We start from the raw sequence: 25,865 nt of genomic DNA, 5'->3' as shown, positions 1-25,865 counted from the left end.
TAGTGTTATCTTCAGAAAAATAACAGCAATCCATGGAAATGCCTGGAGAGCTCTAAAAGGTAAAACAATTCCATCTTTAAGACGTAAGATTGGGGGATGCCTGGGTGGCTCAACAGTTGAGCACCTGCCTTTGGCTCAGGGCATGATCCTGGAGTCCCAGGATTGAGTCCCACATCAGGCTTCCTGCAAGGAGCCTGCTTCTCCCTCTGCCTGTGTCTCTGCCTCTCTCTCTGTGTCTCTCATGAATAAATCAATAAAATCTTTAAAAAAAAAAAAGACCTGAGATTGGTTAAGAAAAAAGTGGTACTAGGAAAAATGTCTCTGCCCATAAAGAATTAATAATCACTTTTAGGAGGTCATTTTTATTATAATTACATTCTTGTAATTTCCTTTTACTGAAATGGTTCTATAGGAATGAATATTCAGGGGTTAGGGACCCTCATTTGTAAGAACAATGTAATTCTTATGAAAACATCACAGGGAGCAAGATTTGAAAGCACTGGCAGGTTCTAAAATACATAGATATTTCTTCTATTATCTGCCACTGTGTCTAAAATACCTCTGTACTCCAAATTAATTTATTTAGGTTCTAATTTCTTTATTCCTCTATTAAAATTGACTCCCTACCACACTACCCATTAATGATAATACCTGATCAGAAGGGAAATGCAACTGGCATTTGGAAGCAAACCCCCAGGACAGGAGCAAGATGGAGTCAAGAAAGGAAGAGGGTACCTGGTGCTCAAGAAGAGGGTGAAAAGTCGGGCTCTGCCAAGGGCATCCACGGCCCTTCTTACTTAAGCAAAACCTGTCATTTGCACCTTTGTTTTCCTCCACAGATAATCCCACCTTAGGAGCCATGAAAGCTTGGAAAAAACCATAGCTAATGCTTATTATTGCTTTAGTAATGCTTTCAAAGACATGCCCGTGTTCATTTGGCTGTATGATGCTGTAATTTCTGCCCAAATACATACACTGATTAGATAAACAAGGTTCAGGGATAAAAGGCAACCAGATAGCCTTTTCCCACAAAACATCCACACATCCACGTACTTTCAGCGTCTTTCTGCACAGATGAGGTAGGGCTGGGGTTGCAATGTCATGCCTAATCGGGGCTTCAGATCTGGAACCAGCCCATGCGGGAAATGCAAGTGAAACCGCTGGAGCAATGCTGTGAAAAACAGGAACATCTCCATCCGAGCCAGCTGCTCTCCAAGGCAATGTCTTTTCCCTAAACAAAAAAGAACAGCATGATTTTTTAGAATCCATAATATTTACTAAAATTCATATCTAGTACATGGATACCATTCACTAAGTCTGTTATTTAAAGAAAGAGGCAGTTATGTTTATTAAAAATAACAGCTGGCACTTCAGTTCCTAGAGCCCATTTCTTTACCTTCTCTTGTCAGATCATGGACTTCTGTAAGCTTATTAATCCCCTTCTGCACTTCCCTTGCACTTTGCAACACAGCCCAAGATATGCCATGAAAGATCAAATTTCAGGTATGCCATTTTGTTCTATAAATCCATGAGAAGTTCGTTTCAATTCAAATGCCTAAATGTGAACTCTTCCCAATGAAAGAAGAGCTTCTAATCCATCTTCCATTGGTCTTGTGGTCTGTGTACTTTTTTACAGCAAATGCAATAATTTTAGAGATGAGGTACAATGAAGAAGAAGCCAAGAGAGCTATGTTTCAATTTCACTTCAAATTATGTCACTTCCTCCTCTGGGTCTCAGTTTCTCAAGCTACCTGTTCCTACTGACTTCTAGCCCTTCAAGTTTTGATTCAAACCCAAATCCATAAGCAAAAAAGTTTCAGAAGAAGCCACAGCTTCTCAACAATTTCTAAGTATAAACTCTCCTGTAAGATTCAATGTTGTATTTTCAGAGTTGGAGTCTTTAATTCTACAACAGAACGCTTCAGATTAAGATGTCATACATGATCAATCATCATTATGCTGTCCTAAAGTTGTGTCCTTGTGAAAGTTTTCTTACCTAGGGAAAAAGGAACCAAAGCCTCCTTCTTGGCAAAATATCCACTGCTGTCCAGAAATCGCTCAGGATAGAATATTTCTGGGTTTCTCCAGTACTTTTCATCAAAATGTACAGAATAAAGATTTGTAATTACTGTTGTGCCTTTAGGAATAGAATAACCACGTACAACTGCATCTTGAGAGGTTGCATGGAAAATTCCTAATGGCACTATATTACAGAATCTTAAAACTTCATGCAAGACTGCCTCAGTATAAGGCATTTTGCATTTGTCATCCCAAGAGGGCTTCCCAGTGGGTCCCATAATTAAATCGATCTCTTTCTGAACTTGTCCTGTTAGAGAAAAAGTGTTCAAGTTATTATGCAATTCTTAGAATTACATCCAAAGTAATTTCCCTTTGGATAACCTATAATAAGTCAACAAGGTACAGGTACCAGATTCAGATTTTTCATTATCTGGGAGTTCTTTTTAAACATAGGCCATATATTGTGTGCCACCAGAAACCAATGTTCTGAGTAACTCTGTTGTGAAAAACACACTAAAAGTAGTAAAAATAATTGTAATAACATTACTCTCAGCAAGGGAAATAGTGAAACATAAAACTTGAATTAAAGAAAACAAAACAGGGTTCAGGTCCCAGCTCTGCCACTTCCAGTGGCTGAGATTGGGCAAGTCAGCCATTTAGCTGGAGAAAACGGGCATAATGAGACCCATCTCTGACATTTTTACATGACTGGAGGTAACATATGTGAAACTCTTTATAACTATGAAATATTTTTCTTCTTGGCTAGCACATCATAAATTCCTAAATAAAATGCTTTGTACATACCCAAAGACTCTAAAACATGTGTAAGTCCTAAATGTAGGGACAGCCCTGACATCAAGAGGATCCTCACCTTGTATATTAGGATAAAGGGCCATGAAAAGAATTGCCCACCGAAGCACATTGGTTGTAGTTTCAGTTCCAGCAATGATGAGTTCACCCACGGAAAAAATGAGGTTTTCTTTGGAGAAAGTACATGATGGGTCATTTTTACCTTGATCCATCTCATTTAAATAAGCATCAACAAAATGCTGGGGTGACTGAGGCTTTCTGTTGATGGAAGCTTTTTCAATAAGCCTGGAGAGAAAATCATAGACTACAGCTGCATTTCTAAATAGCTGTTGATGTTTTCCAAAAGGTATGATACCAATCCATGGAAAGGCATTATACAGGAAGACTGAGGCACTGGCTGCTAGTTCCACATTTTCACTAAATAACTCAATCATGTGCTGAAAATCCGTGTCTTCATAAGTGAAGCGTTCTCCAAAAATGATCAGATTGGTTATGTTTGAAACAGCATTTGTTATTAATTGTTTAAGGTCAAAAGGTCTACCTTTGTATGTTTCAATAGCATCAATAAAAAAATTGGTTTCTTCTAAGATTTTAGATTCAAAAGACTTTTGGCCATATCCAAAACAGCGAAAGCTATTTACAGCTAATTTTCTGTGATCAACCCATCCTCGGCCATATCTGGAATTGAGTAAGCCTGGAAAAAAAAAAAAAGTCTTAAAAAAAGCTTTATCATTCCTACATTTCCTGTTTCTAACACCTGAAAATGCTATGGAGTAAAAAAAGATGGTTAGCCATTCTTTTCCAAATTATCTTTCTATAAAACTAAAACTAGACCTAGTGGTTAAGCCTTGTTCTTTGCTACTCATTAGCCACAGAATACTGTCAACAGATAAAGCTTGTCTACTTTTTATGTGGGGACAGGCAGAAAAGACCTGTAATTCTTCCAGCACAAGAAACTGAACAGTCTTATATCATTTTACCTATTACTATAAACCTCATCTACAAAAGACAAAATTATTTCATGTTCTATGGGTAAATTTTATATTGGACTAAAGCAAACAACTGAAAATCATGCTTGTAGGATTAAAAATTTTCTGTGTTTCTGTTTCTAGATTTTAGAATACAGATTTTTCTTCTATTAAAAGCAAATGTTCCCTAACAAGATGACTATGGAAAAGGCTAATAAGGAAGCCTGAAAGGAGGTGTCAGTGTGGTGGAAATATTCAAGCCAAAAGGAGGATACTATGGATTGAGTGTTTGTGTCCCCACAAAATTCGTATGTTGAAGCCTAATCCCCAAAGTGATGGTATTAAATTAGGAAGTGGGGCCTTTGAGGTGGTAATTAGGTCATGAGGGTAGAGCTTCATGAGCTAGACTGGTGCCCGTAATAAGAAACACAGGAGATGACTATTCTCAGCTATGTGAGGATACAGGAAGAAGGCCAAGAAGTTGGAATCAATGGAGAAAGTACCAGACACCAGATCTCCTGGCCCCTTGATCTTGATTTTCCAACCTCCAGATCTGTGAGAATAAATGATTATTGTTTAAGGCACTAAGTCTATGGTATTTTTACTAAAGCAGCCCAAATGAAGACAGAGGGCAAATATGAAACTCAAACTTCTCATGTTGATATTGTTGCCATAAAATTTCAGAGTCTCCACAGTATACTATGTATGCTCTTCTGATGTGGAATATATTCCTTTTAAATTAATTATCAAGATGCACCCTTATGTTTATTTTATTTTTTAAAGATTTTATTTATTTATTCACAAGAGACATAGAAAGGCAGAGACATAGAAAGAGGGAGGAGAGGCAGGCTCCATGCAGAGAGCCCGATGCGGTACTCGATCCCAGGACTCTGGGATCACGCCCTGAGCCAAAGGCAGATGCCAACCACTGAGCCACCCAGGCACCCTCACCCTTATGTTTATTGCAGAATTATTTACAATAGCTAAGATATGGAAGCAACCCAAGTGTTCATTGATAGACAAATGGGTAAAGAAGATGTGGGAGATATATATATGTGTATATATGTGTGTGTGTATATATATACACACACATATATACATATATGTATACACACACAAAAAAAAATGGAATAGAGAACTCAGCCCTAATAAAAGAATGAAATCTTGCCATTTGCAAAAGCATGGATGGATCTAAAGAATATAACTCTCAGTGGAATAAGTCAGAGAAAAACAAAAACAAATACCATATGATTTTACTCATATGTGGAATTTAAGAAACAATACAAAGAAAAAAGAGACAATCAATAAAACAGACTCTAAAATATAGAGAACAAACTGGTAGTCACCAGAGGGGAGGTATGCGGGGGATGAGTGAAACAGGTGAAGGAGATTAAGAGTACGCTTATCATGATGAGCACTGAGTAATGTATGGAGTTGTTGAATCATTACATTGTATATCCGAAACTAAACGGACACTGTAGTTTAATTATACTTGAATTAAGAAAGAGATTTGCAAAAAATTAAAAAAAACAAATTACCTATTAAGGGAAAAACAGGGTCACCTGGGTGGCTCAGTCGGTTAAGCATCCGACCCTGGATTTCGGCTCAGGTCATGATCTCAAGGTCATGAGATTGAATCCTGCCATCAGGCTCTGCACTCAGTGTGGAGTCTGCTTAAGATTCTCTCTCCCTTTCCCTCTTCTCCTCTCTGTCATGCTTTCTCTCTAAATCAATCTTTTTTTTTAAAGAGAAAAACATCCTTAGCACATATATATATAATATGTACTTTACTCAAAACTTCACTCACAATTGGTACATACATGTACCTATGATGAAAAATGTCATGTTCTCTTGTGTACACGAGGTACCTATAAAATTTACATTTCAGCAACTTTTGTGAAACAGTTTTTAAATTTGGAGCTTATAAAAAAATAAATAAATTTGGAACTTATGATAAAGCTAACCATACATAAGGGGGTCTTTGGTGCTATGCAGCCATCTTATGTTCCTATAGTCCATTGTCTTTTCTATACTCCCAGATGACCATTCAACAAATACTCAACACGTATTTATGGAACACTTACTGTGTTCCAGGAAGCATTCTAAGTGTCACAGATATATCAGTAAACAAAAGAGGCAAAGATTCCTATTCTCTTGGACCTTACATGCTAGGGAGAAGAGACAAACAAATAAATTATACAGCCAGGAAGGAAACATAGGGTAGTCAGGGAAAATCTCACTGAGAAAGTGACATAAGTAAAGATATAGGACAGGAGAGTGAGTCTAGCAGATATTCAGGAAAGATTCCTGCTGTACAGGGAAAAGCTAGTGCAAAGGCACTGGGATGACAGCAAGCCCTAGAGCAATGTATGTATATGGGATACATGTACAAGAGGGTACAGAGGAGCTTTGTGATAACTCTATGCTGGCCAAACATGGGCTGAGCCCACCTATAGGGCAACTTTTACCCAAAGAGTGAGCTAATAGTGGCTATGATTTCTCAGTTGCAAGTTCAGTGCATATGTATTTATAATAACACAAAATTTTCTACTTCTTTTACTCTTAACTCTTAAACTCTACTCTTACTGTTTTTTGAAAATACCAAATGCTTTATGATAAAAATAGTTGAAACTACAAAACTGTAGCTTTGAAAAATATATAGTATATACTTTATCCCAAATATTACTCTGATAACATCATCTTTCATTTTCACCATTTCTTTAAAGGTTTTCTATTATAATTGTGGTATAATTTCTTCTTTGGCTTAATTATTATTAAGAAGAGTAAGAGGTTGGAAATTTTTGTTTTAGTTATTTTATTGTTTCCAAGTATCATTATACTCTAGCCTGAGAATTTGTCCTTTAAAACTGGTGTTTTGGGATCCCTGGGTGGCGCAGCGGTTTGGCGCCTGCCTTTGGCCCAGGGTGCGATCCTGGAGACCCAGGATCGAATCCCACGTCGGGCTCCTGGTGCATGGAGCCTGCTTCTCCCTCTGCCTGTGTCTCTGCCTCTCTCTCTCTCTGTGTGACTATCATAAATAAATAAAAATTAAAAAAAATAAATAAAACTGGTGTTTTCTTTGCACTAGTCAGTTTGCTTTGTGATTTAATAAATGGTTAATTTTTACTTTCCTTTCAATATCTTTATTTTTAGTCTATGGAAACCAAATTTTGTTACATTTTTCTTTGAAAATAAGTGTGTAGCTCTCATTAGAGAGTTTTGGACACCATTATTGTAAAATTCTTACACTATTAAGTATTAAAACCACTACATCTGATTTCAACACTCTAGTTTGGGCTTTCTGCTCACCAATTCTGTTAACCTTCAGCCTTTCTCCCTTTTTTTTTTTTAAGATTTTATTTATTTATTCATGAGGGAGACAGAGAGAGGCAGAGACATAGGCAGAGGGAGAAGCAGGCTCCATGCAGGGAGCCCAATGTGGGACTCGATCCCAGGACTCCAGGATCACGCCCTGGGCTGAAGGCAGGTGTCAAACCCCTGAGCCACCTGGGCTGCCCTCTGTTGCTGTAGCTTTTGGTATCTTTGAATAAAACCATCTGTGTTCTAGTACATGTCATACTGGTTAGTAGTTAAGAAAGTCTTCTTCACAATCTATTTTGATAGTGAAAATGTCACCAGGTACTCAAGACTGGCTTTGAAAACCACTTTTGATTCAAGTGTGCATGATCATGTATGTGTTCTCCTAGCTTGCTTCACAAAACTTGCAGGTATTATTAAATGCTAATTCTTTAAAATATTATTTACAATATTTATAAGACAGAATTACAACAGCAGAATTAGCAAGTACTGGTCTAAAATATGGGTGTAATGTAGCCTGAAAGGTCTTCAAATATTAAGTTCTGTAATCTAAATTAATTAATTCTTTCCTGCTAATCAGTACAATAGAACCTAAACTCTATATACTAAAATTACATAAAATAAGAAAGAGTGTAATTTATAATAGTAAATAAATAAAATAGTAAATCACTATTTCACTAAATAGCTGAAAATAAACATACCTCCCATTTTTGTCATCTTCATGAATAAAGGAAGGCATGGTCTGTCTGCAAAAATCTCACTTTGATGAACAAGGCATTCCTTTACTACATCATAGCCATTTAAAACCACAGCTGATATACCTCCAAGATCTAAACTGAAGATCTTTGAGAAGAAAAAAAAAAACATTTAAATGACAAAACAGAAATATTAACTATGGAAATCCAAATGTGCTAAGCCCGGTTCTCCCAGTATTTGTTACTTCCCTGAAAATGTAAGGATTTATTATTTAACTAACTCAATGTTTTGAGCGCCTTCTCTCCACAAGGCATAGCAAACACTACAATTTCATTACCTAGTCAGTGCCTGAAGACATAATCTTATAAATGGTATAAGGAAGACAGTACTGGGCTCATGAGGCTTGGGTTCTAGTTTAAGCTTTGTCATTAAACAAATATAGGACCCTGGACAGAACCTTTAGCCTTTTTGGGCTTAAGGGTTGCCCCAGAAAATATGATACTTGATTCAGATGCTCCTTTAAGATTCATTCCAACTCAATGCCTTCAGTAAGATCTAGGAATCTCTTTTTAATTCCAAGATAAATGAGGAAGCAGCACCATCTATATACTATTTCCAGGCTTATATAGGGAGGGGATTGCCTGAGCAAGAACTTTGATGTATAAACATATTACAACTAGGCTCATTTGTATTTGGGTCCCTGAATTCCAAGTTAACAAAGAAGGTACCAAAGGGAATCTGACCTTGGAGAAAAGGCACTTACCACATAGGCACAGGTGGGTGCCCTCAGCTAAGGGAAAGGCAAGACAGAATGAATATCCATCCTATGCCTGTGCTTCATTCACCTCAGGTTCACTTACAACAGAACACCTCCTGTAGTCTACTCTAGCTAGTCCAAAATAAGAGGCTAATGCAGTGAGAGAACTATCAGTGGGGTGCAAAGATTGCTTATCTTCATCCTGTCAGGGCTTGGCTGAGAGCTCATTTTTAGGGCCAAAATACTGAATCAAGCCTCATTCTGTGCAAATAAGTAGAGCAAATTTAACCATGGTTTATACTACTTTAGAGGGAAAAAAAACCAACAACAAATAGGTTTAATGAAGAACAGAAGTTCAGCAGAAGTAATTACAGGAAAAAATGTGATGAAGACCTCCAAGTAGTAGCAGAGGCAACCAACTGAACAATGGAGGCTTTGGCACAGGATAGGCTCTGCCAACCGAGCAGCAGGAACCCCCAGAACCTTGGGGAGGTAGCATCAACTGTGCGCGACAAGCAGTGGTAGTAGTCAAGAGCGGCAGTGGAAGAGTTTCAGTGCCAAGAGAATGGCTTCCAGCTGGCAAATGTGGGACTCTTTCAGTTCCCAAAGCAGTAATGAAATTGTTTTAAAGTTGAGCCCCAGAAGTGTAATTGTATCAGATATAAAGGGAAAACGCCTCCTTCTCGTGTGTCTCCTCTCATTTCAGTACTCTACTCTAAACTGACACCAGCTGTATGATTTTTCAACCCTCAGCAATTCTAGGATACCAGCTGGGTGTCCTAGAATTTAACTCAATTTTGACACTACCTACCTGGACAGTTTCAGATCCCACAAGTTAAGGGCTCAGTCCCATAAGACTGCTCCCTATCTCCACTTCAGATGCCAATCACCAAGTTCGGGTTCTTCTGACCAAAAGGCTATAAATCAGAAGTTCCCACGACCTCCTCCTTGGGTTTGATTAGTGGGCTAGAGTGGTTCATAGAACTCAGGAAAACATTTTATTTACTAGATTCACGGTTTATCATAGAAGGATATAACTCAGGAACAGCCATACAGAAGATATGCATAGGGAAGGTATGGGGAAAGGGGAACAAAGCTTCCATGCTCTCCCCAGGCATGCTATCTAGTCTCTGCTCACCTCCACCTGTTTACCAACATGGACACTCTCTGAACCCTGGAATTCAGGGATTGTTATGGAGCCTTTATTACCTAGGCATGTTTAATTATATCATGGGTCACTAGTGACTGATTCAAATTCCAGCCCCTCTCCCTCCCCCAGAGGTAGTAGGGGTGTGATGGGAAGTTCCACCATCTAATCATGACTGGTTCTCCTGGCAATAAACTCCCACTTTAGGGATGCTCCAAAAATTATCTCATTAGCATAAACTCAGGTATAGTTGAAAGAGGCTTGTCATGAATTAAAAAAACACCTGTATCACTTTTAACACTTAGGAAATTCCAAGGACATTAGGAAGTATATTCCAGGAAAGAGACAAAGACCAAATATGGATTTCTTATTATAAATCACAGTATCAAAGCAGGAAGGGAAGGCATTAGTGAACAGGCACTTGTTCTGATGCAGGGAAAACAAAAAACAAAAAACAGACTGATGGTTTCACAAGGATGGTAGAAGACGACCCTGGGGCTGCAAGCTGTGGTAATACGGATAGAGAACAAACAGGAGCATCATATTGCAGGGTAAAGCTGTCAGGTGTGGACACTATGGATTACAAAGACCAAGAAGGAGCCATGGCTTGAGAAAGCTGTTACACAGTCCACCTTTACTAAAAAATGTGGACCCCTATTTGAGAGTAAACCTGGGGAAATTATCATTTGACCTAGCATCTATTCTGGTATTATGCTGTTTTCAAGGACTTTCAGGAAGGTTTCATTCTTCGAGCTGTTGAGGACCTAAACTGCCTGTGTTGGCTCAATTTTTCTTCCCAGCCCGACATCACTGCTTAGAGTGTTGATTGATTTTCAGAATGTAAACAGGAGATGGCTATTTCTTACCCTTCCATCCCTGACACTCTGATCCAAACCACCTTCATTTTCTCCCATGTTATCACAACAGCCTCTCAACTTGTGTCTTGATAGGCGGTTCTCCACATGGCATACTCCTGCTACATGGCCTTTGTACGTGTTCTCTTGGCCTGGAATGTTCTTCCTCCAGTTTTGCCTAGTTTTGTCCTTGATTTCCTTTAAGCCTTTGTTCAAATGTCTTTGCAGTGAGGCCTGCTCTAACTCAGTTAAAATTCTATCCCTAACTTAACTGACTTCACACTTTGTACTTCGATGTACTGTATCGTTTACTTATTGTATTTATATTGTCCGTCTCCCCCACCACCACCTCAGCCCCCAGGAGTATGTAAGCTATATGAGGACAGGGATTTTTACCACTGTTTGGTTTCTTAGGTATCTTCACACCTAGGACAGTGCCTAACAGATGGTGACAACCAGTAAGTATATGTTGAATTATTGAATAGTGGTGAAGATACACATTTAAGTACACTATTTATACAACACCATAGGTGAAGGGCTAGTAACAGAGGGATGTGAAGAGTGCCATTGATGAAAACAACCAACTGCTTCCCACTTTTCAACCTTTGTGTGGGCTGTTTTCTCATTTGAAATGCCTCCCTTGACTGTCATACTCTCCAAACTATACCAAGTCTTTAGGGAACATCCTCTATAAAGCCTTTCTTGGTGCATTCTCCTTCTCTCTCTCTCCTTTGAACCACCACAGCACAAGCTTAGATACTCCCATGGCACTCATTTAATACTACCTTGCACCGGAAGCCAGGAATACTCTTTTGTCTTCTGCTTGGCTGCTAAATTATAAACTCCACAGAATCAGTGATTTCATCTCTTTCATCTTCTGAACCTTCCATAAAAATCACACCTAGTGCCTTGCATAAAGATCTAAATAAATGCTTCCTGTATAAATAAATTAATAAGTTGCCAGATCCACTTGCCTTAAAGTAAAGGAATTGCTTTATTGTCCTTACATGCATTACCTAAAAATAATCTGTAAAAAACACTTTTACTCCCTTTGCTAGCTAGGAAATGCTACTCAAAATTTGGATTCAGATTAAAGTCATTGCAGAAGCTTACACATTCAGAGTGAATCTCCAAGGAAATGATACTTCTTGATGTGGTATATTTCTATCTAAGATTACCTTTAATTTTTTTTTTTTTATTTATTTATGATAGTCACAGAGAGAGAGAGAGAGAGGCAGAGACATAGGCAGAGGGAGAAGCAGGCTCCATGCACCGGGAGCCCGATGTGGGATTCGATCCCGGGTCTCCAGGATCGCGCCCTGGGCCAAAGGCAGGCGCCAAACCGCTGCGCCACCCAGGGATCCCCCTAAGATTACCTTTAAAATGAATGTATGAGCCCCAAGGTCTGGTTGTTTTCAAGAATTATAAAAAAAGAACTGAAGTCACAGACTTCATAAAAGTAAGTGACACTTAAAGTGATCGCCATTTCTCACAAGCAATTTTCAAGTCCAGGTTTTTCCTGTGAGCCTACATTTCCAGTGAAGAAGATAATAGAAAAATATAATTCCATTTACTAATAAGCCCTATAAACAACTTTCTATAACCTTTCAGAAGTGTAAGAGGTAACAGTCTCTTCCTACTTCCAAAAAAGGTATAGTATTTTAACAACTTATACTAACTGTGAGACTTTAGCAGAATTGCAAAATACCTCAAAAGCAATGAGATACCTTTACTGCTTCCCAACTAAGATAAAGATCAAATGTTGCCAGGGAGAAGGGTCCAAAATGGAAATATAGAAAGACTTGGAACTCACCTCCTCCACTGACACACCAAATCTATACCTATTTATAAAGCAATTCTTCCTGAAGGAATGAGGGCTACCTGAACAGCTTCTATAGAACAAAAGATAGGCCACATAAAGAATGACAAGAGAAAATGGAGACTATGGTAACAAAGGGAACCCCACCCCCAGTGCTTGAACTGCAGTGGGGAGGGACAGCACTGAGGGACTGAGATGAGATTCACCTGCCTTGGTGCACAGGAAAAAAGCCATGGTTTAAAAGGGTAACTAGAATATACTGGGGTACCTGGGTGGTTCAGTCAGTCGAGTTTTTTGTTTGTTTGTTTTTTTTTTTAGATTTTATTTATTTGAGAGAAAGAGAGAGAGGGAGGGAGAGGGAGAGCAAGAGTGGGGTGGAGGGGCAGAGGGAAAGGAAGAAGCAGACTCTCTGCTGAGCACGGAGCCCTATGTGGGGCCTGATCCCAGGACCCTGGGATCACAACCTGAGATGAAGTCAGATGCTAAACCGATTGACACCCAGGCGCCCTGAGCACCCAACTCTTGATCTCAGCTTGGGTCTTGAGCTCAGGGTCATGAGTTCAAGTCCCATGTTGGGCTTCACAGTGGGTGTGGAGCCTACTTTAAAAAAAAAAAATTAGAAGAAAAAAGGGCAGAGTGCCTGGGTGGCTCAGTTGGTTAAGTGTCTGCCTTTAGCTGGGATCAAGCCCCACATCAAGCTCCCTGCTCAGTGGGGAGCCTGCTTCTTTCTCTCCTTCTGCATCTCCCCTGCTTGTACTCTCTTGCTTTCTCTAATAAATAAATAATCTTAAAAAAAAAAAGAAAGAGCAACTAGAATATAAAAAAATTAGCTCTTAGAACCCTGCCAAAGGGCAGGGGAGCTACTGGAAGCCAAGAAGCCAGACTGACAAATGCGTGGTTTACATATCTCTTCCACCATGACAGCACAGAAAGAAGTAGGGGGTAGGCACCAAAGCCACCTGCAGCCTCAGTGCACTGGTCCCCTACCCCACACCAGTCCAAGCCATCCCGATCAGAAGGCCCCAGCACAGCATACACAATTCCAGCTGTCTCACCAATGTGACACGTGCAAAGCACCCTGGAGTACTCCAGGCCCATACCACTTCAGTTCCAGATGACTTGCCAGGGTACCCCCAGTGTAGAGGGCCCAAGGAACTCCTAGCCGTTTGCCTTGCCTTGGCTTTAGCCACCCTGCCAGGGCACCCCCTGCTCAGAGGGCCCTGGGATCCCATGTCAATTTCAGCTCCAGACTCTGTGCCAGGGCATCCTCTGCTTGGAGTACACTGGGACTCCCCCTCTTGCACCTACTTTACCTTCAGCTATCCTGCCAGGGTGCTCTCTGTGTGGAAAGCCCCAAGACGACTTGGTTTACAACCACTTCAGCTTAGGCTGTCCTGCCAGGGCACCCTCTGTGTGAAGACCCCTGGATTACCCTGTTCCATGCCTACTTCAGCTCCAGCCATCCCACCAGAGGGGCTCCAGCAGAATGTCCAGGACCTCTAGCCCACATAAGCCACAGCTCCAGCCAGTCAGTCAGTCACCAGGCACAGTCAACCAAGGAATGACCATATACAAGACTGCTAATGTTTAGAAGTACGAATTCATTTAATTCATAAAAACAAACACAGAAAGTCAAGCAAAATGAGAAGACAGGAGAATATGTTCCAAATGAAAGACTAAGACAAAATGTGAAAAAAGAACTAAAAAAAAATGGAGATAACCAATCTACCTGATAGAGTTCAAAGCAGGTTTGATTTCTGGGGAAGGTGGTGAAATAGGAGGATCTCAAAATCTCCTTGTCCCATGGGTATACCTAGATAACACCCATATCAGAGTAAAAAACCCAGACAACGACCCAAAGACTGCCAGAACAGACTCTCCACAGCTAAATGTAGAGAAAAGAGTCCACATTGAAAATGATAGGAAGGGTGACTTTGTTAGGAAACCTGTCCCATGGGGACGGAGGGCCCCTGTAAGCACGGAGCAGATCACACACTGGGCACCACAGATATGGGCCCCTGCACCAAGAAAAATCCAAAGAGCATTTGGCTTTGAAAACAGAGAGACTTACTATCATGAATTTTCACAATTAATGAGGCTTAATACCTGGAACTTTAAAAGTGTGTGTGTGTGGTGGGGGGGGGGTAAGCTCTTGGGATAGCTGGAGGGTGATAGGAAACTGAATCCCCACCCTTAAAGAGATAGCATAATAAACAGCACTGGTAGATACAGGTAGAAAGAGCAATTCGAGGGATCCCTGGGTGGCGCAGCGGTTTGGCGCCTGCCTTTGGCTCAGGGTGCGATCCTGTAGACCCGGGATCGAATCCCATATCGGGTTCCCGGTGCATGGAGCCTGCTTCTCCCTCTGCCTATGTCTCTGCCTCTCTCTCTCTCTCTATCTCTCTCTCTCTCTGTGACTATCATAAATAAATAAATTAAAAAAAATTTTAAAAAAAAAGAAAGAGCAATTCGAAAAATGCCTAGGGGATATGGAAAGATTTATTTACTAATCTCAGAACCTATGCTGGAGGGGTAGGGACCATTAGGAAACTTCTCAAAAAACAAAAGAGCTAGCAGCCACCATCTGCCTCTCACCTAAATAACACAGATGCCTGGGGGAACCAGTACAGTGGGAATACTCTGGACGTAGCCTGTGCAAAGCACACCCAGCCCTGTGCTCTTTTGGGACCCACTCCTCCAATCTGCCCTCAGCAGGAGTCCATCCAAATCAGCACCACAAGCCTGGCACTGTGCAATCAGCCCTGTCGGGAGCCAGCAACACTCCAAAGGGGCTCCTGTCCGGGTGAGGGGAAGATAACCACACACCCCAGTTCCACTGTAGCCCCAGAGTGGGCGGCGGGGGAAGGAGGGGTGGTAGACATCAGGTCAGCTTGCAGCCCACACCCACCAATGAAAGTCTTTTAGGGAACAAAATAGGGAGGGCCCCCGGGAGTCTGGAGGGACCATGATTCTGCCAAATACCTGGTCTGACCCAACTCAAGCCCATGGTAGAGGACTTTAACACTCCACTTACATCAATGGATAGATCATCTGAGCAGAAAATCAACAAAGAAACAATGGCTTTGAATGACACACTGGACCAAGTGGATCTGGCAGATATATTCAGAGCATTCCATCCTAAAACAGTGGAATTAAACTTTTCAAGTGCACATGGGACATTCTCCAGAATAGATCACATGTTAGGGCAAAAAAAAAAAAAAGTAAAAAAATGGAAAAAATTGAAATTATAACATGCATCTCTTCCAGCCACAATGCTAAGAAACCAACCACAAGAAAAAAATCTGGAAAGAACACAAATACTTGGAGGTTAAATAACATCCTACCAAACAATGAATGGGTCAAGCAGTAAATCAAAGAGGAAATAAAAAAATACATAGAGACCAATGAAAATGAAAACACAATGGGCCAAAATCTTTGGGATGCAGTAAAAGCTGTTCTAAGAGTGAAGATTATAACAATATAGACCTGCCTCAAGAAGCAAGAAAAATCTCAACCTAGCCTCATACTAAATGAGCTGGGAAGGGACGCCTGGGTGGCTCAGTGGTTGAGCCTTTGGCTTAGGGTGTGATCCCGGGGTCAAGGAACGAGTCCCACATCGGGCTCCCTGCAAGGAGCCTGCTTTCTCTGCTGTGTTCTCTGCCTCTCTCTCTCTCTCTCTCTCTCTCTCTCTCTCTCAAATAAATAAATAAATAAATAAATAAATAAATAAATAAATAAAATCCTTAAAAAAATTAAAACAATAGAACAGATCAATAAACCAAGAGCTGGTTCTTCGAAAAGATCAACAAAATTGATAAACTTTTAGCTAGACTAATAAAGAAAAATGGAAAGGGCACCCAAATTAATCAAATCAGAAACAAAAGAAGTAATAACCCACTCCACAGAAATACAAAGGATTGTAAGACTCTACTAAGAAAAATTATATATTAACATATTGGACAACCTAGTTGAAATAGATTCCTAGAAGCATACAATCTTCCAAAACTGAATCAGAAAGAAACAGCAAATCTGAACAGGCTAATTTCTAGTAATGACACTGAATGACTAATAAAAAACTACCAACAAATAAGAGGATCTGATGGCTTCACAAGTGAATTCTACCAAATACTTAAGAGTTAATACTTAGTCTCCTCAAACTATTCCAAAAAACAGACGAGGGAAAGTTTCCAAATACATTCTACAAGGACAGCATTACCTTAATACTAACAAAAAAGACACTACAAACACTCACAGACACACACACACACAAATCCCAAACTATATCCTTGATGAACAGAACCAGAAATTGTCAATAAATTAGCAAACCAAATTAGAAAATTAATTAAATTGATCATTCACCATGATCAAGTGGGATTTATTCTGGGGATGCAAGGCTGTTTCAATTTTTGAAAATCAATCCAAATGACACACCATATTAACAAAATGAAGGATTAAAATAACACAACCGGGGAAAGGGTGCAGGGTTTGAAAGATGGCGGACGACGTGGACCAGCAACAAACTACCAACACCGTAGAAGAGCCCCTGAATCTCATCAGGCTCAGCCTGGATGAGCGAATTTATGTGAAAATGAGAAATGACTGAGAGCTTTGAGGCAGATTACATGCATATGATCAGCATTTAAATATGATATTGGGAGATGTGGAAGAAACTGTGACTACTATAGAAATTGATGAAGAAACATATGAAGAGATATATAAATCAACAAAATGGAATATTCCGATGCTTTTTGTCCGGGGAGATGGTGTTGTACTAGTTGCTCCTCCATTAAGAGTTGGCTGAAACAAAGAATTTATCGTGTATGGAATATAGGAGATTTTGTATGATTGCCTCGTTAAATGTAGAAGACATCCAAAAGAGAAACCTGAGTTCATTTTGATATTAAGAAATGACCAAGGATTCTTCCACTCCTGAAATGAGCTGATTTGCAGATAACTCAAAAATTCTTAAGCTAAAGGGCATTTTAATTTTTTTCCAACTCTTTATTACCAGGATGCAAAAAAAAAAAAAAAAAGACACAACCATTTCAATAAATGCAGAAAAAGCATTTGAAAAAATTCAACATACATTCACAATGAAAACTCAAAACAAAGTAGGTTTAGAGGGAGTTCACCTCAACATAATACAGACCATGTATGACAAACCTATAGCCAATATCATACACAATGGTGAAAAATTAAGAGTTTTTCCTTTAAGATCAGGAACAAGACAAGGATGTCCACTCTCACCACTTTTATTCAATATAGTACTGGAAGTCCTAGCCACAGTTTCACAGTACTGGAAAAAAATAATAAAAGGCACCAAAATTGATAAGGAAGAAGTAAAACTATTTGTAGATGACATTATACTATACATAGAAATCCCTAAAGACTCCACCAAAACACTCTTAGAAGTAACAAATGAGTCATAGATTACAAAGTCAATTTACAGAAATCTACTCCATTGTCATAACTAATAACGAAGTAGCAAAAAAGAAATTAATAAAACAATTCCATTTATAATTGCACCAAAAATAATAAAATACCTAGGAATAAATTTAACCAAGGTGAAAAGCCTACACTCTGAGATCTATAAAACACTTCATAAAAAAAATTGAAGATGACACAGATGGAAAGATATTCCATGCCCATGGATAGGAAGATCAGTATTGTTAAAATGCCCATACTGTCCAAAGCAATCTAAAGATTTAACATAATCCCTATCAAAATATACAGAGCATTTTTCATAGAACTAGAAATCCTAGAACAAACAATCCTAAAATTTGTATGTAATCACCATAGATCCCAAACAGCCTAAGCAATCTTGAAGAAGAAAAAAAGTGGAGGTATTACAATCCCAGATTTCAAAATATAGTACAAAGATACAATAATCAAAATACTATTATCCTGGCACAAAAACAGACACATAGATTAACGGAACGGAAAAGAGAGCCTAGAAATAAACCCACGATTATACAGTCAATTAATCTACAACAGAGCAGGCAAAAATATGCAATGAAGAAAAGACAGCCTCTTCAACAAATGGTGCTGGCAACACTGGACCAATACATGCAAAGAATAAAACTGGACCACTTTCTCACACCATATATAAAAATAAACTCATAATGGATTAAAGACCTAAATATAAGTCCTGAAACCATAAAAATACTAGAAGAGAATATAGGGAGTAATCTGTTCATTTCCCTTAGCAATTTATTTAGATAGATTTCCTCAGGCAAAGGAAACAGAAGTAAAAAAAAAAAATATATATATATATATATATATATATATATATATATATATATATATATAATAATAAGCTATTGGGATTACACCAAAAGAAAAACTTTTATACAGTAAAGAAAACCATTGAAAAAAAGCAAAACAAAATAAAAACTGAAAAGGCAACTTACTGAATGGGAGAAGGTATCTGCAAATGATACAGCCAAAAAGGGTTTGACATACAAAATATATAAAGAAATTATATAATTCAACACCAGAAAATGCCAGTTAAAAATTAGCTGAGGGGCAGCCCCGGTGGCGCAGCAGTTTAGCACCGCCTTCAGCCGAGGCGTGATCCTGGAGACCAGGGATCGAGTCCCACATCTGGCTTCCTGCATGGAGCCTGCTTCTCCCTCCGCCTGTGTCTCTGCCTCTCTCTCGCTCTCTCTGAATGAATGAATAAATAAAATCTTTAAAAATAAATAAATAAAAATAAAAATTAGCTGAGGACTTGAGTAGGCATTTTTCCAAAGAAGACAAACACATGTCACAAACCATATGAAAAGATGATCAATATCACTAATCATCAGGGAAATGTACATCAAATATACGATGAGATATCACATTTTACCTGTCAGAATGGCTAGTATCTGGGGTGCCTGGGTGGCTCTGTCGATTAAAAATCCTGCCTTTTGATCTCAGTTTAGATCTTGATTTCAAGGCTGTGAGTTCAAGCCCCAAGTTGAGCTCCACACTGGGCATGGAGCCTACAATAAATAAATAAATAAATAGATAGATAGATAAATAAATAAATAAATAAAAAAGGATGGCTAGCATAAAAAAAAAACAACAAGAAATAACAAGTGTTGTCAAGGATGTGGAGAAAAGGGAACCCTTGCACAATGTTGGTGGGAATGTAAATTGGCACAGCCACTCCGAAACAGTATGGTTCATCAAAAAATTAAAATTAGTTATAGCATACAAGGTGCCTGGGTGGCTCAGATGTTTAAGTGTTGGACTTCTGGTTTTGGCTCAGGTTGTGATCTTAAGGTCTTTGGATGGAGTCCTGAGGCCAGCTCTGCACTCAGCAGGGAGTCGGCCTCCCCACTCCCTCTGCCCCTCCTCTCACCCATGTATGGATTCTCTCTCAAATAAATCTTAAGAGAAAAAACAACATACAATTCAGTAATTCTACTGTTATTTGTCCAAAGAAACTGAAAACACTATTTCAAAAAGATAGATGCACTGCTACATTTATTACAGCATTATTCACAATAGCCAAGATATGGGAGCAATCTAAATGTCCACCAATAAAAGAATGTATGAATAAGATGTGATATAATGAATACGTATACAATGGACATATACTGGAGTATTAGCCATAAAAAGACGAGATCTTGCCAACGGTGACAACATAAACAGACAGAGGTTATTATGCTAAGTGAAATAAGTCCTACAGAAAAGACAATTACCATATGATTTCGCTTTTATGTAGAATCTAAAAACAAAACAAACAAAAGCAGAAACAGATTCATGAATACAGAAAACTGGAGGCAGCCAGAGGGGGATTGGGTGGATGGACAAAATGGATGACGGCAAGTGGGAGATAAAAGTTTCCAGTTATGGGCAGCCCCTGTGGCTCAGCAGTTTAGCGCTGCCCTCAGCTGAGGGCGTGATCCTGGAGACCCGGGATCAAGTCCTACGTCAGGCTCCCTGCACGAAGCCTGCTTCTCCCTCTACCTGTGTCTCTGCCTCTCTCTCTCTCTCTCTCTGAATAAATAAAATAAAATCTTTAAAAAAAAAGTTTCCAGTTATGGAACTTGTAAATCAGGGAAATGAAAGATACAGCACAGGGAAATGTTACTGTGATAGCATTGTATGGTGGCAGGCTACCCTGCCGTGAGCCTAAAATAGTGCAGAGTTGTTAAATCACTGCTTTACACCTAAAACGAATGTAACACGTGCCTCAACTATACTTCAATTAAACAAAAGATCAAATGCTGTCAATGACTTAATTAAGATGTTAAGTGGTTTAAATATGCTAGGTGGTTTTCAGCTTAAGTGTAAGGCAGAGTCAGTCAAACAATTATCTACTCTTCAATGCATACATGCTTTTCATTTTTGCTCATCTTTCCTCTGTTTCTCCTGTACTTACTAGTACTACTGATTTTTCCACTTCCAGTAAAGAGTACTCTTTGTAAAGACAATCACCTCAAATAGTTACAACAGCAATGCAAGTAATTACTGATACCAAATTCTTAAATCCATTGAATCAAAATGACAGTCTTATCATAATTTGTAATCTATTTTGATAGGAGGGATGCCTGGGTGGCTCAGGGTTGAGCGTCTGCCTTCAGCCCAGGGCATGATCCTGGAATCCCAGGATGGAGTCCCACATCAGGCTCCCTGAATGAAGCCTGCATCTCCCTCTGTCAGTGTCTCTGCCCCTCTCTCTCTCTCTGTGTCTCTCATGAATAAATAAATAAAATCTTTAAAAAAAAAATCTATTTTGATAGGAAACTCAGATCACTCCCTTCTGGAAAAGAATGTTCCTTGTAAATACAGTGCTCCTATCAGTTCAAATATTTGTGTATGAAAAACAACTTCCTATTCAAGACAGCATTTCACATAATTGATTTAAAGATACTTTTTAAGTTATAGGCCTAATAAATTGTTTCCAATTAATAACCAAGAACATTTGAGTAGCAGTTTGTTTCTAGTTATTATCATTACACATGAGGAAAAATTAAAATTCAGAGAAAAATCGAGTTTTATCTGACAAAAGAGGACTCAACTTCTAATCTCATACTTCCACATCTTAGGATTTCTCTAGAATATCATGGTACCAACATGCCAGATGTCATACATGTTCAACGGAAATCATAGAAACACACACAATTCCTGGAGAACTGGAAGGTTGACAATAAAATATAAGAATTATATACATTTGCTTTACCTAAATTCATTTTCCGTTTAACGTCAACCATGAGACATGTGCAAAAACCCAGGATAATTCTTGTAAACTCTGGTTCAAATAAAGATTTAAGTCTCCACCTGAAATACCACAATTGCCAAACAGCAACGCTATCTTACTCCTTCAAAGCACTCACATTTGTGGCCGATATTTAGATTTGCTCTCTCTCTCTCACTGGGCTCTAATTCCCTAAAATCAGGCAGTGTCTGCCTTCCTCATCTCATCCTCAGCACCTTGCAGGGCCTGGCTTGTGGCTGCACAGGAATGAATGGATTCAAAGCAAAACAGGTGAGCTTGGCCAGTGCCCTGGGAAGTCTGCCTCCGTCTGAGGTCTGGACACCCTTGCAATCACACGCTTCAGTACTGCACACCCCCTTCCCTCCCCCGCAGGGAGCAGCGGTGTGACTGTGTGCAAGTCCCTCAGCATTTCTGGGCTGTGCTTTCCATCTCTGCACAGTGGGAAATGATGGGGGAACACAGGACTGGCTGAGGACAAAGCACACTGACAAGTCCTTGAAACAGGGGGAGTGACATTCCTCTACAGACTCAACTGCTAGTTGTTCATATTTTGCTAAGGGCAGAAGGCAATCTCAGCCTGACCCCAGGATCCTGTAAGCCTACTTTAACATATACAAATTCCTTTAAAGAAACAGTCAACAAAACTAAAAGACAACCTTCAGAATGGGAGAAGATATTTGCAAATGACATATCAGATAAAGGACTAGTATCCAAGATCTATAAAGAACTTATTAAACTCAACACCAAAGAAACAATCCAATCATGAAATGGGCAAAAGACATGAACAGAAATCTCACAGAGGAAGACATAGACATGGCCAACGAACACATGAGAAAATGCTCTGCATCACTTGCCATCAGGGAAATACAAATCAAAACCACAATGAGATACCACCTCACACCAGTGAGAATGGGGAAAATTAACAAGGCAGGAAACAACAAATGTTGGAGAGGATGCGGAGAAAGGGGAACCCTCCTGCACTGTTGGTGGGAATGTGAACTGGTGCAGCCACTCTGGAAAACTGTGTGAAGGTTCCTCAAAGAGTTAAAAATAGACCTGCCCTACGACCCAGCAATTGCACTGCTGGGGATTTACCCCAAAGATACAGATGCAATGAAACGCCGGGACACCTACACTCCGATGTTTCTAGCAGCAATGTCCACAATAGCCAACTGTGGAAGGAGCCTCGGTGTCCATCAAAAGATGAATGGATAAAGAAGATGTGGTTTATGTATACAATGGAATATTACTCAGCCATTAGAAATGACAAATACCCACCATTTGCTTCGATGTGGATGGACCTGGATGGTATTAGGCTGAGTGAAATAAGTCAACTGGAGAAGAACAAACATTATATGGTCTCATTCATTTGGGGGAATATAAAAAATAGTGAAAAGGAATAAAGGGGAAAGGAGAAAAAATGAGTGGGAAATATCAGAAAGGGAGACAGAACATGAGAGACTCCTAACTCTGGGAAACGAACTAGGGGTGGTGGAAGGGGAGGTGGTCGAGGGGTAAGGGTGACTGGGTGATGGGCACTGAGGGGGGCACTGATGGGATGAGCACTGGGTGTTATTCTATATGTTGGCAAATTGAACACCAATAAAAAATAAATTTTAAAAAATTTTCCCTTTGGGCAGCCCGGGTGGCTCAGTGGCTGAGCATCTGCCTGCAGCTCAGGGCATGACCCTGGAGACCTGGGATGAGTCCCAAGTCCGGCTCTCCGCATGGAGCTTGCTTCTCCCTCTGCCTGTGTCTCTGCCTCTCTTTCTGTATCTCCCATGAATAAATAAAAATAAAAAATAAAAAATAAAGGAATTTTCCCTTTATCTCTAAACCCCCAAGATACATGTTGGCAATCATCCTCCAAGCACATGGCCCACTGAGACATTTTAAGGGTCTCAGGACTCAGGGTTTATCAGACATAATAGGTGACCTTTTCCCAACAATAGCTAGCCCCCTCAAGGTCCTGGAAACCTTGCTTCCAAAATTCCTTGGAGAGTACCTCCCCTCAAACCCCTCCCAGCTCCCAGGTATATAATCACCAGAAAAAAAAATAAAAAAAAACTATTATATTATTAAAATATTTATTGGAGTGAAAAGAAAAATAGGGGGGGGGGGGGGAATCAAAAGGTTTTTTTTATTTTTTTTTTTTTTTTTTTTTTTTTTTTTTTTGGTTTTTTTTTTTTTTATTTTTTTTTTTTTTTTGTTTTTTTTTTTTTTTTTTTTTTTTTTTTTTGGGGGGGGGGGGGGGGGGGGGGGGGGGGTGTTTTTTTGGGGGTTGTGGTGGTGGGGGGGGGGGGTTTTTTTGTTTGTGTGGTGTGGGGGGGGGGGGGGGTGGGGGTTTGGGTTTTTTTTTTGTTTTATAAGATATAAAGATGTATTGGAAGAAAAGATGAAAGGAGGGTTGTTTTAATAAAATTTTAAAAAGTTGGGATAATTTGTGAGATTTTGAGGAGGGGAGAATAAGATAAAATAATTTAAATAGTGTGTAATTTTAAGATGATTTTTAGATTGTATGGAATTAAGGTTGTATGTATATAGTATAGAAAAAAGATAGGTAAGGGGGAATTGGAGAAATAATAATAAGAATAATAAAGAAGGGAATAAATAATGGGGGGTAGAAAAATAATGATATTAATTTTTTTAAAATAAAATAAAGAAAGGAAATTCACATGAATTGTACGGAAATCATGTAAAGAAGAAATGAAAGATTTAGATGCAAACATTTAGGAATGTCCCATTAAACGTTAATCTGGACCTAGGTTTGGATGCCTCATTTTCGCCAGAAGCCACAGGTAGATCCGCACACACGTCCACCTCCCACCGGCTGACAAAAAAAGGGGGGGGGGCAAAAAACCCCAACAATACTGCGCCTGCGCGGAGCACAGCCTGGGCGCTCTCGGAGCGGCGGGTCCCACGGCGCAGGCGCAGCACCTCGGCGCCCTCAGCAGGCGGGAGGGTCCCGCGGGATACCGCTAGGCGGCGGCAGCGGGCGGCCCTGCGGGGCGGGGCTCCCCGGGCGGGGCGCGGCCTCCGGCAGGTCTACACCCGCCCCGACTTGGGAAGCCGGTTTCCCTCCAAGTCGCTAGAACGCCGAAGGGGCGTCCGGACGGCTCGGGCCCGGCGGCGGCCGTGCAGCCCACCCCGGAGGAAGGCCCGGGGCCCCCCGCCCGCAGCCCGCAGCCCGCCGGGCTGTACCTCGCCGTACACCGGGCTCTGCTTTCTCATGTAGACGTGGGCGAGCTCGCCCGAGGCCGCCAGCGAGTAGATGTTGCCGATAAATGGCAGCCCCGACGGCCCGGGGGGGAAGCCGGCCGGCCGCCTCTGCTTCAGCAGCTGGCGGACCCCCAGCACGAAGAGCAGCAGAAAGAGCGCGGCTCCGAGCCCCGCGGCGCACGCCTCAGCGCCCGGGGGGCCCCGCATGGCAGGGCCGCGGGCCGGGACCACTACCCTGCAGCCGAGCAGCGCGCTTGCCCCCAGGCCCGCCGCCGCCCCAGGCCCCGCCCCTGGCCCTCGGCCGCCCGCCCCAGGTCCCGCCCCTGGCCCGCCGCCCCAGGCCCCGCCCCTGGCCCACCGCCCCCGGCCCCGCCCCTGGCCCTCGGCCGGCCGCCCCAGGCCCCGCCCCTGACCATCGGCCGGCCGCCCCAGGCCCCGCCCCTGGCCCTCGGCCGCCCGCCCCAGGCCCCGCCCCTGGCCCACCGCCCTAGGCCCCGCCCCAGGCCCCGCCCCTGGCCCGCCGCCCTAGGCCCCGCCCCAGGCCCCGCCCCTGGCCCTCGGCCGCCCGCCCCAGGCCCCGCCCCTGGCCCCAGGCCCCGCCCCTGGCCATTGGCGGGCCGCCCCGGGCAGTCACTCCCGCCCCGCGGGGCTCAGAGTCTGCGGCACAGAGGCGGTGGCCACCCTTTGGATCTGGGCGTGGCTCCCGGCGAACTCGACAGTGGGGGGAGGGGGGTGGCCCCTTTCCAGGGTGTGGACCCCGGGGCCTGGGGAACGCGTGGGCATCACCTCCCTCAGTGACCCGGGAGGCTCCTGCTTCCCTGGCCAGCGCTTTCTGAGGGTGGCTTTTTAGAAACTATTACATAAGAAACTCTTAAATGAGCTATTTAGGAGTGAAAAAACTGCAAACATCATCAGAACTCAGTCTTGAGCTAAACCTGATAATCTTTAGAATTAATGATTGAGGGGCGCCTGGGGTGGCTCAGGGGCTGCGCATCTGCCTTTGGCTCACGTAATGATCCCGGGGTCCTGGGATCGAGTCCCACCGGG

The 25,865-nt window shown here is 41.3% G+C and overlaps 2 protein-coding genes across 4 annotated transcripts in view; one reads left to right on the top strand and one right to left on the bottom strand.

Annotated features, from left to right (window-relative positions):
• LOC129504706 (vitamin D 25-hydroxylase) overlaps positions 1 to 25,078 on the bottom strand; it is a 27,085-nt gene extending 2,007 nt beyond the window's left edge. The window contains exons 1-6 of one of the 3 annotated variants that reach the window (XM_055317533.1): positions 24,801 to 24,919; positions 19,239 to 19,374; positions 7,817 to 7,958; positions 2,891 to 3,523; positions 1,997 to 2,326; positions 1 to 1,231 (exon numbers count right to left, since the gene is read on the bottom strand). The exon at positions 1 to 1,231 is cut by the window's left edge and continues 2,007 nt beyond it. In XM_055317533.1, the coding sequence (XP_055173508.1) occupies positions 1,056 to 1,231; positions 1,997 to 2,326; positions 2,891 to 3,523; positions 7,817 to 7,838 (1,161 nt within the window). In that variant the 5' untranslated portion in view covers positions 7,839 to 7,958; positions 19,239 to 19,374; positions 24,801 to 24,919 and the 3' untranslated portion in view covers positions 1 to 1,055. Of the gene's footprint in view, positions 1,232 to 1,996; positions 2,327 to 2,890; positions 3,524 to 7,816; positions 7,959 to 19,238; positions 19,375 to 24,800 lie in introns of all 3 variants that reach the window. The other 2 variants (XM_055317532.1, XM_055317534.1) reach the window with 2 other exon arrangements.
• On the top strand, positions 16,862 to 17,268 carry LOC129504707 (U6 snRNA-associated Sm-like protein LSm3). The gene is given in 1 exon segment (XM_055317535.1): positions 16,862 to 17,268. A coding segment is annotated over 1 exon segment (309 nt). The 5' UTR covers positions 16,862 to 16,880; the 3' UTR covers positions 17,190 to 17,268.
• Positions 25,079 to 25,865: the final 787 nt, after the last annotated feature.

Source organism: Nyctereutes procyonoides, unplaced genomic scaffold (assembly GCF_905146905.1).
Source record: "Nyctereutes procyonoides isolate TBG_1078 unplaced genomic scaffold, NYPRO_anot_genome, whole genome shotgun sequence".
NCBI lineage: Eukaryota > Metazoa > Chordata > Mammalia > Carnivora > Canidae > Nyctereutes > Nyctereutes procyonoides.
This window is presented reverse-complemented; position numbering and strand designations above follow the sequence as displayed.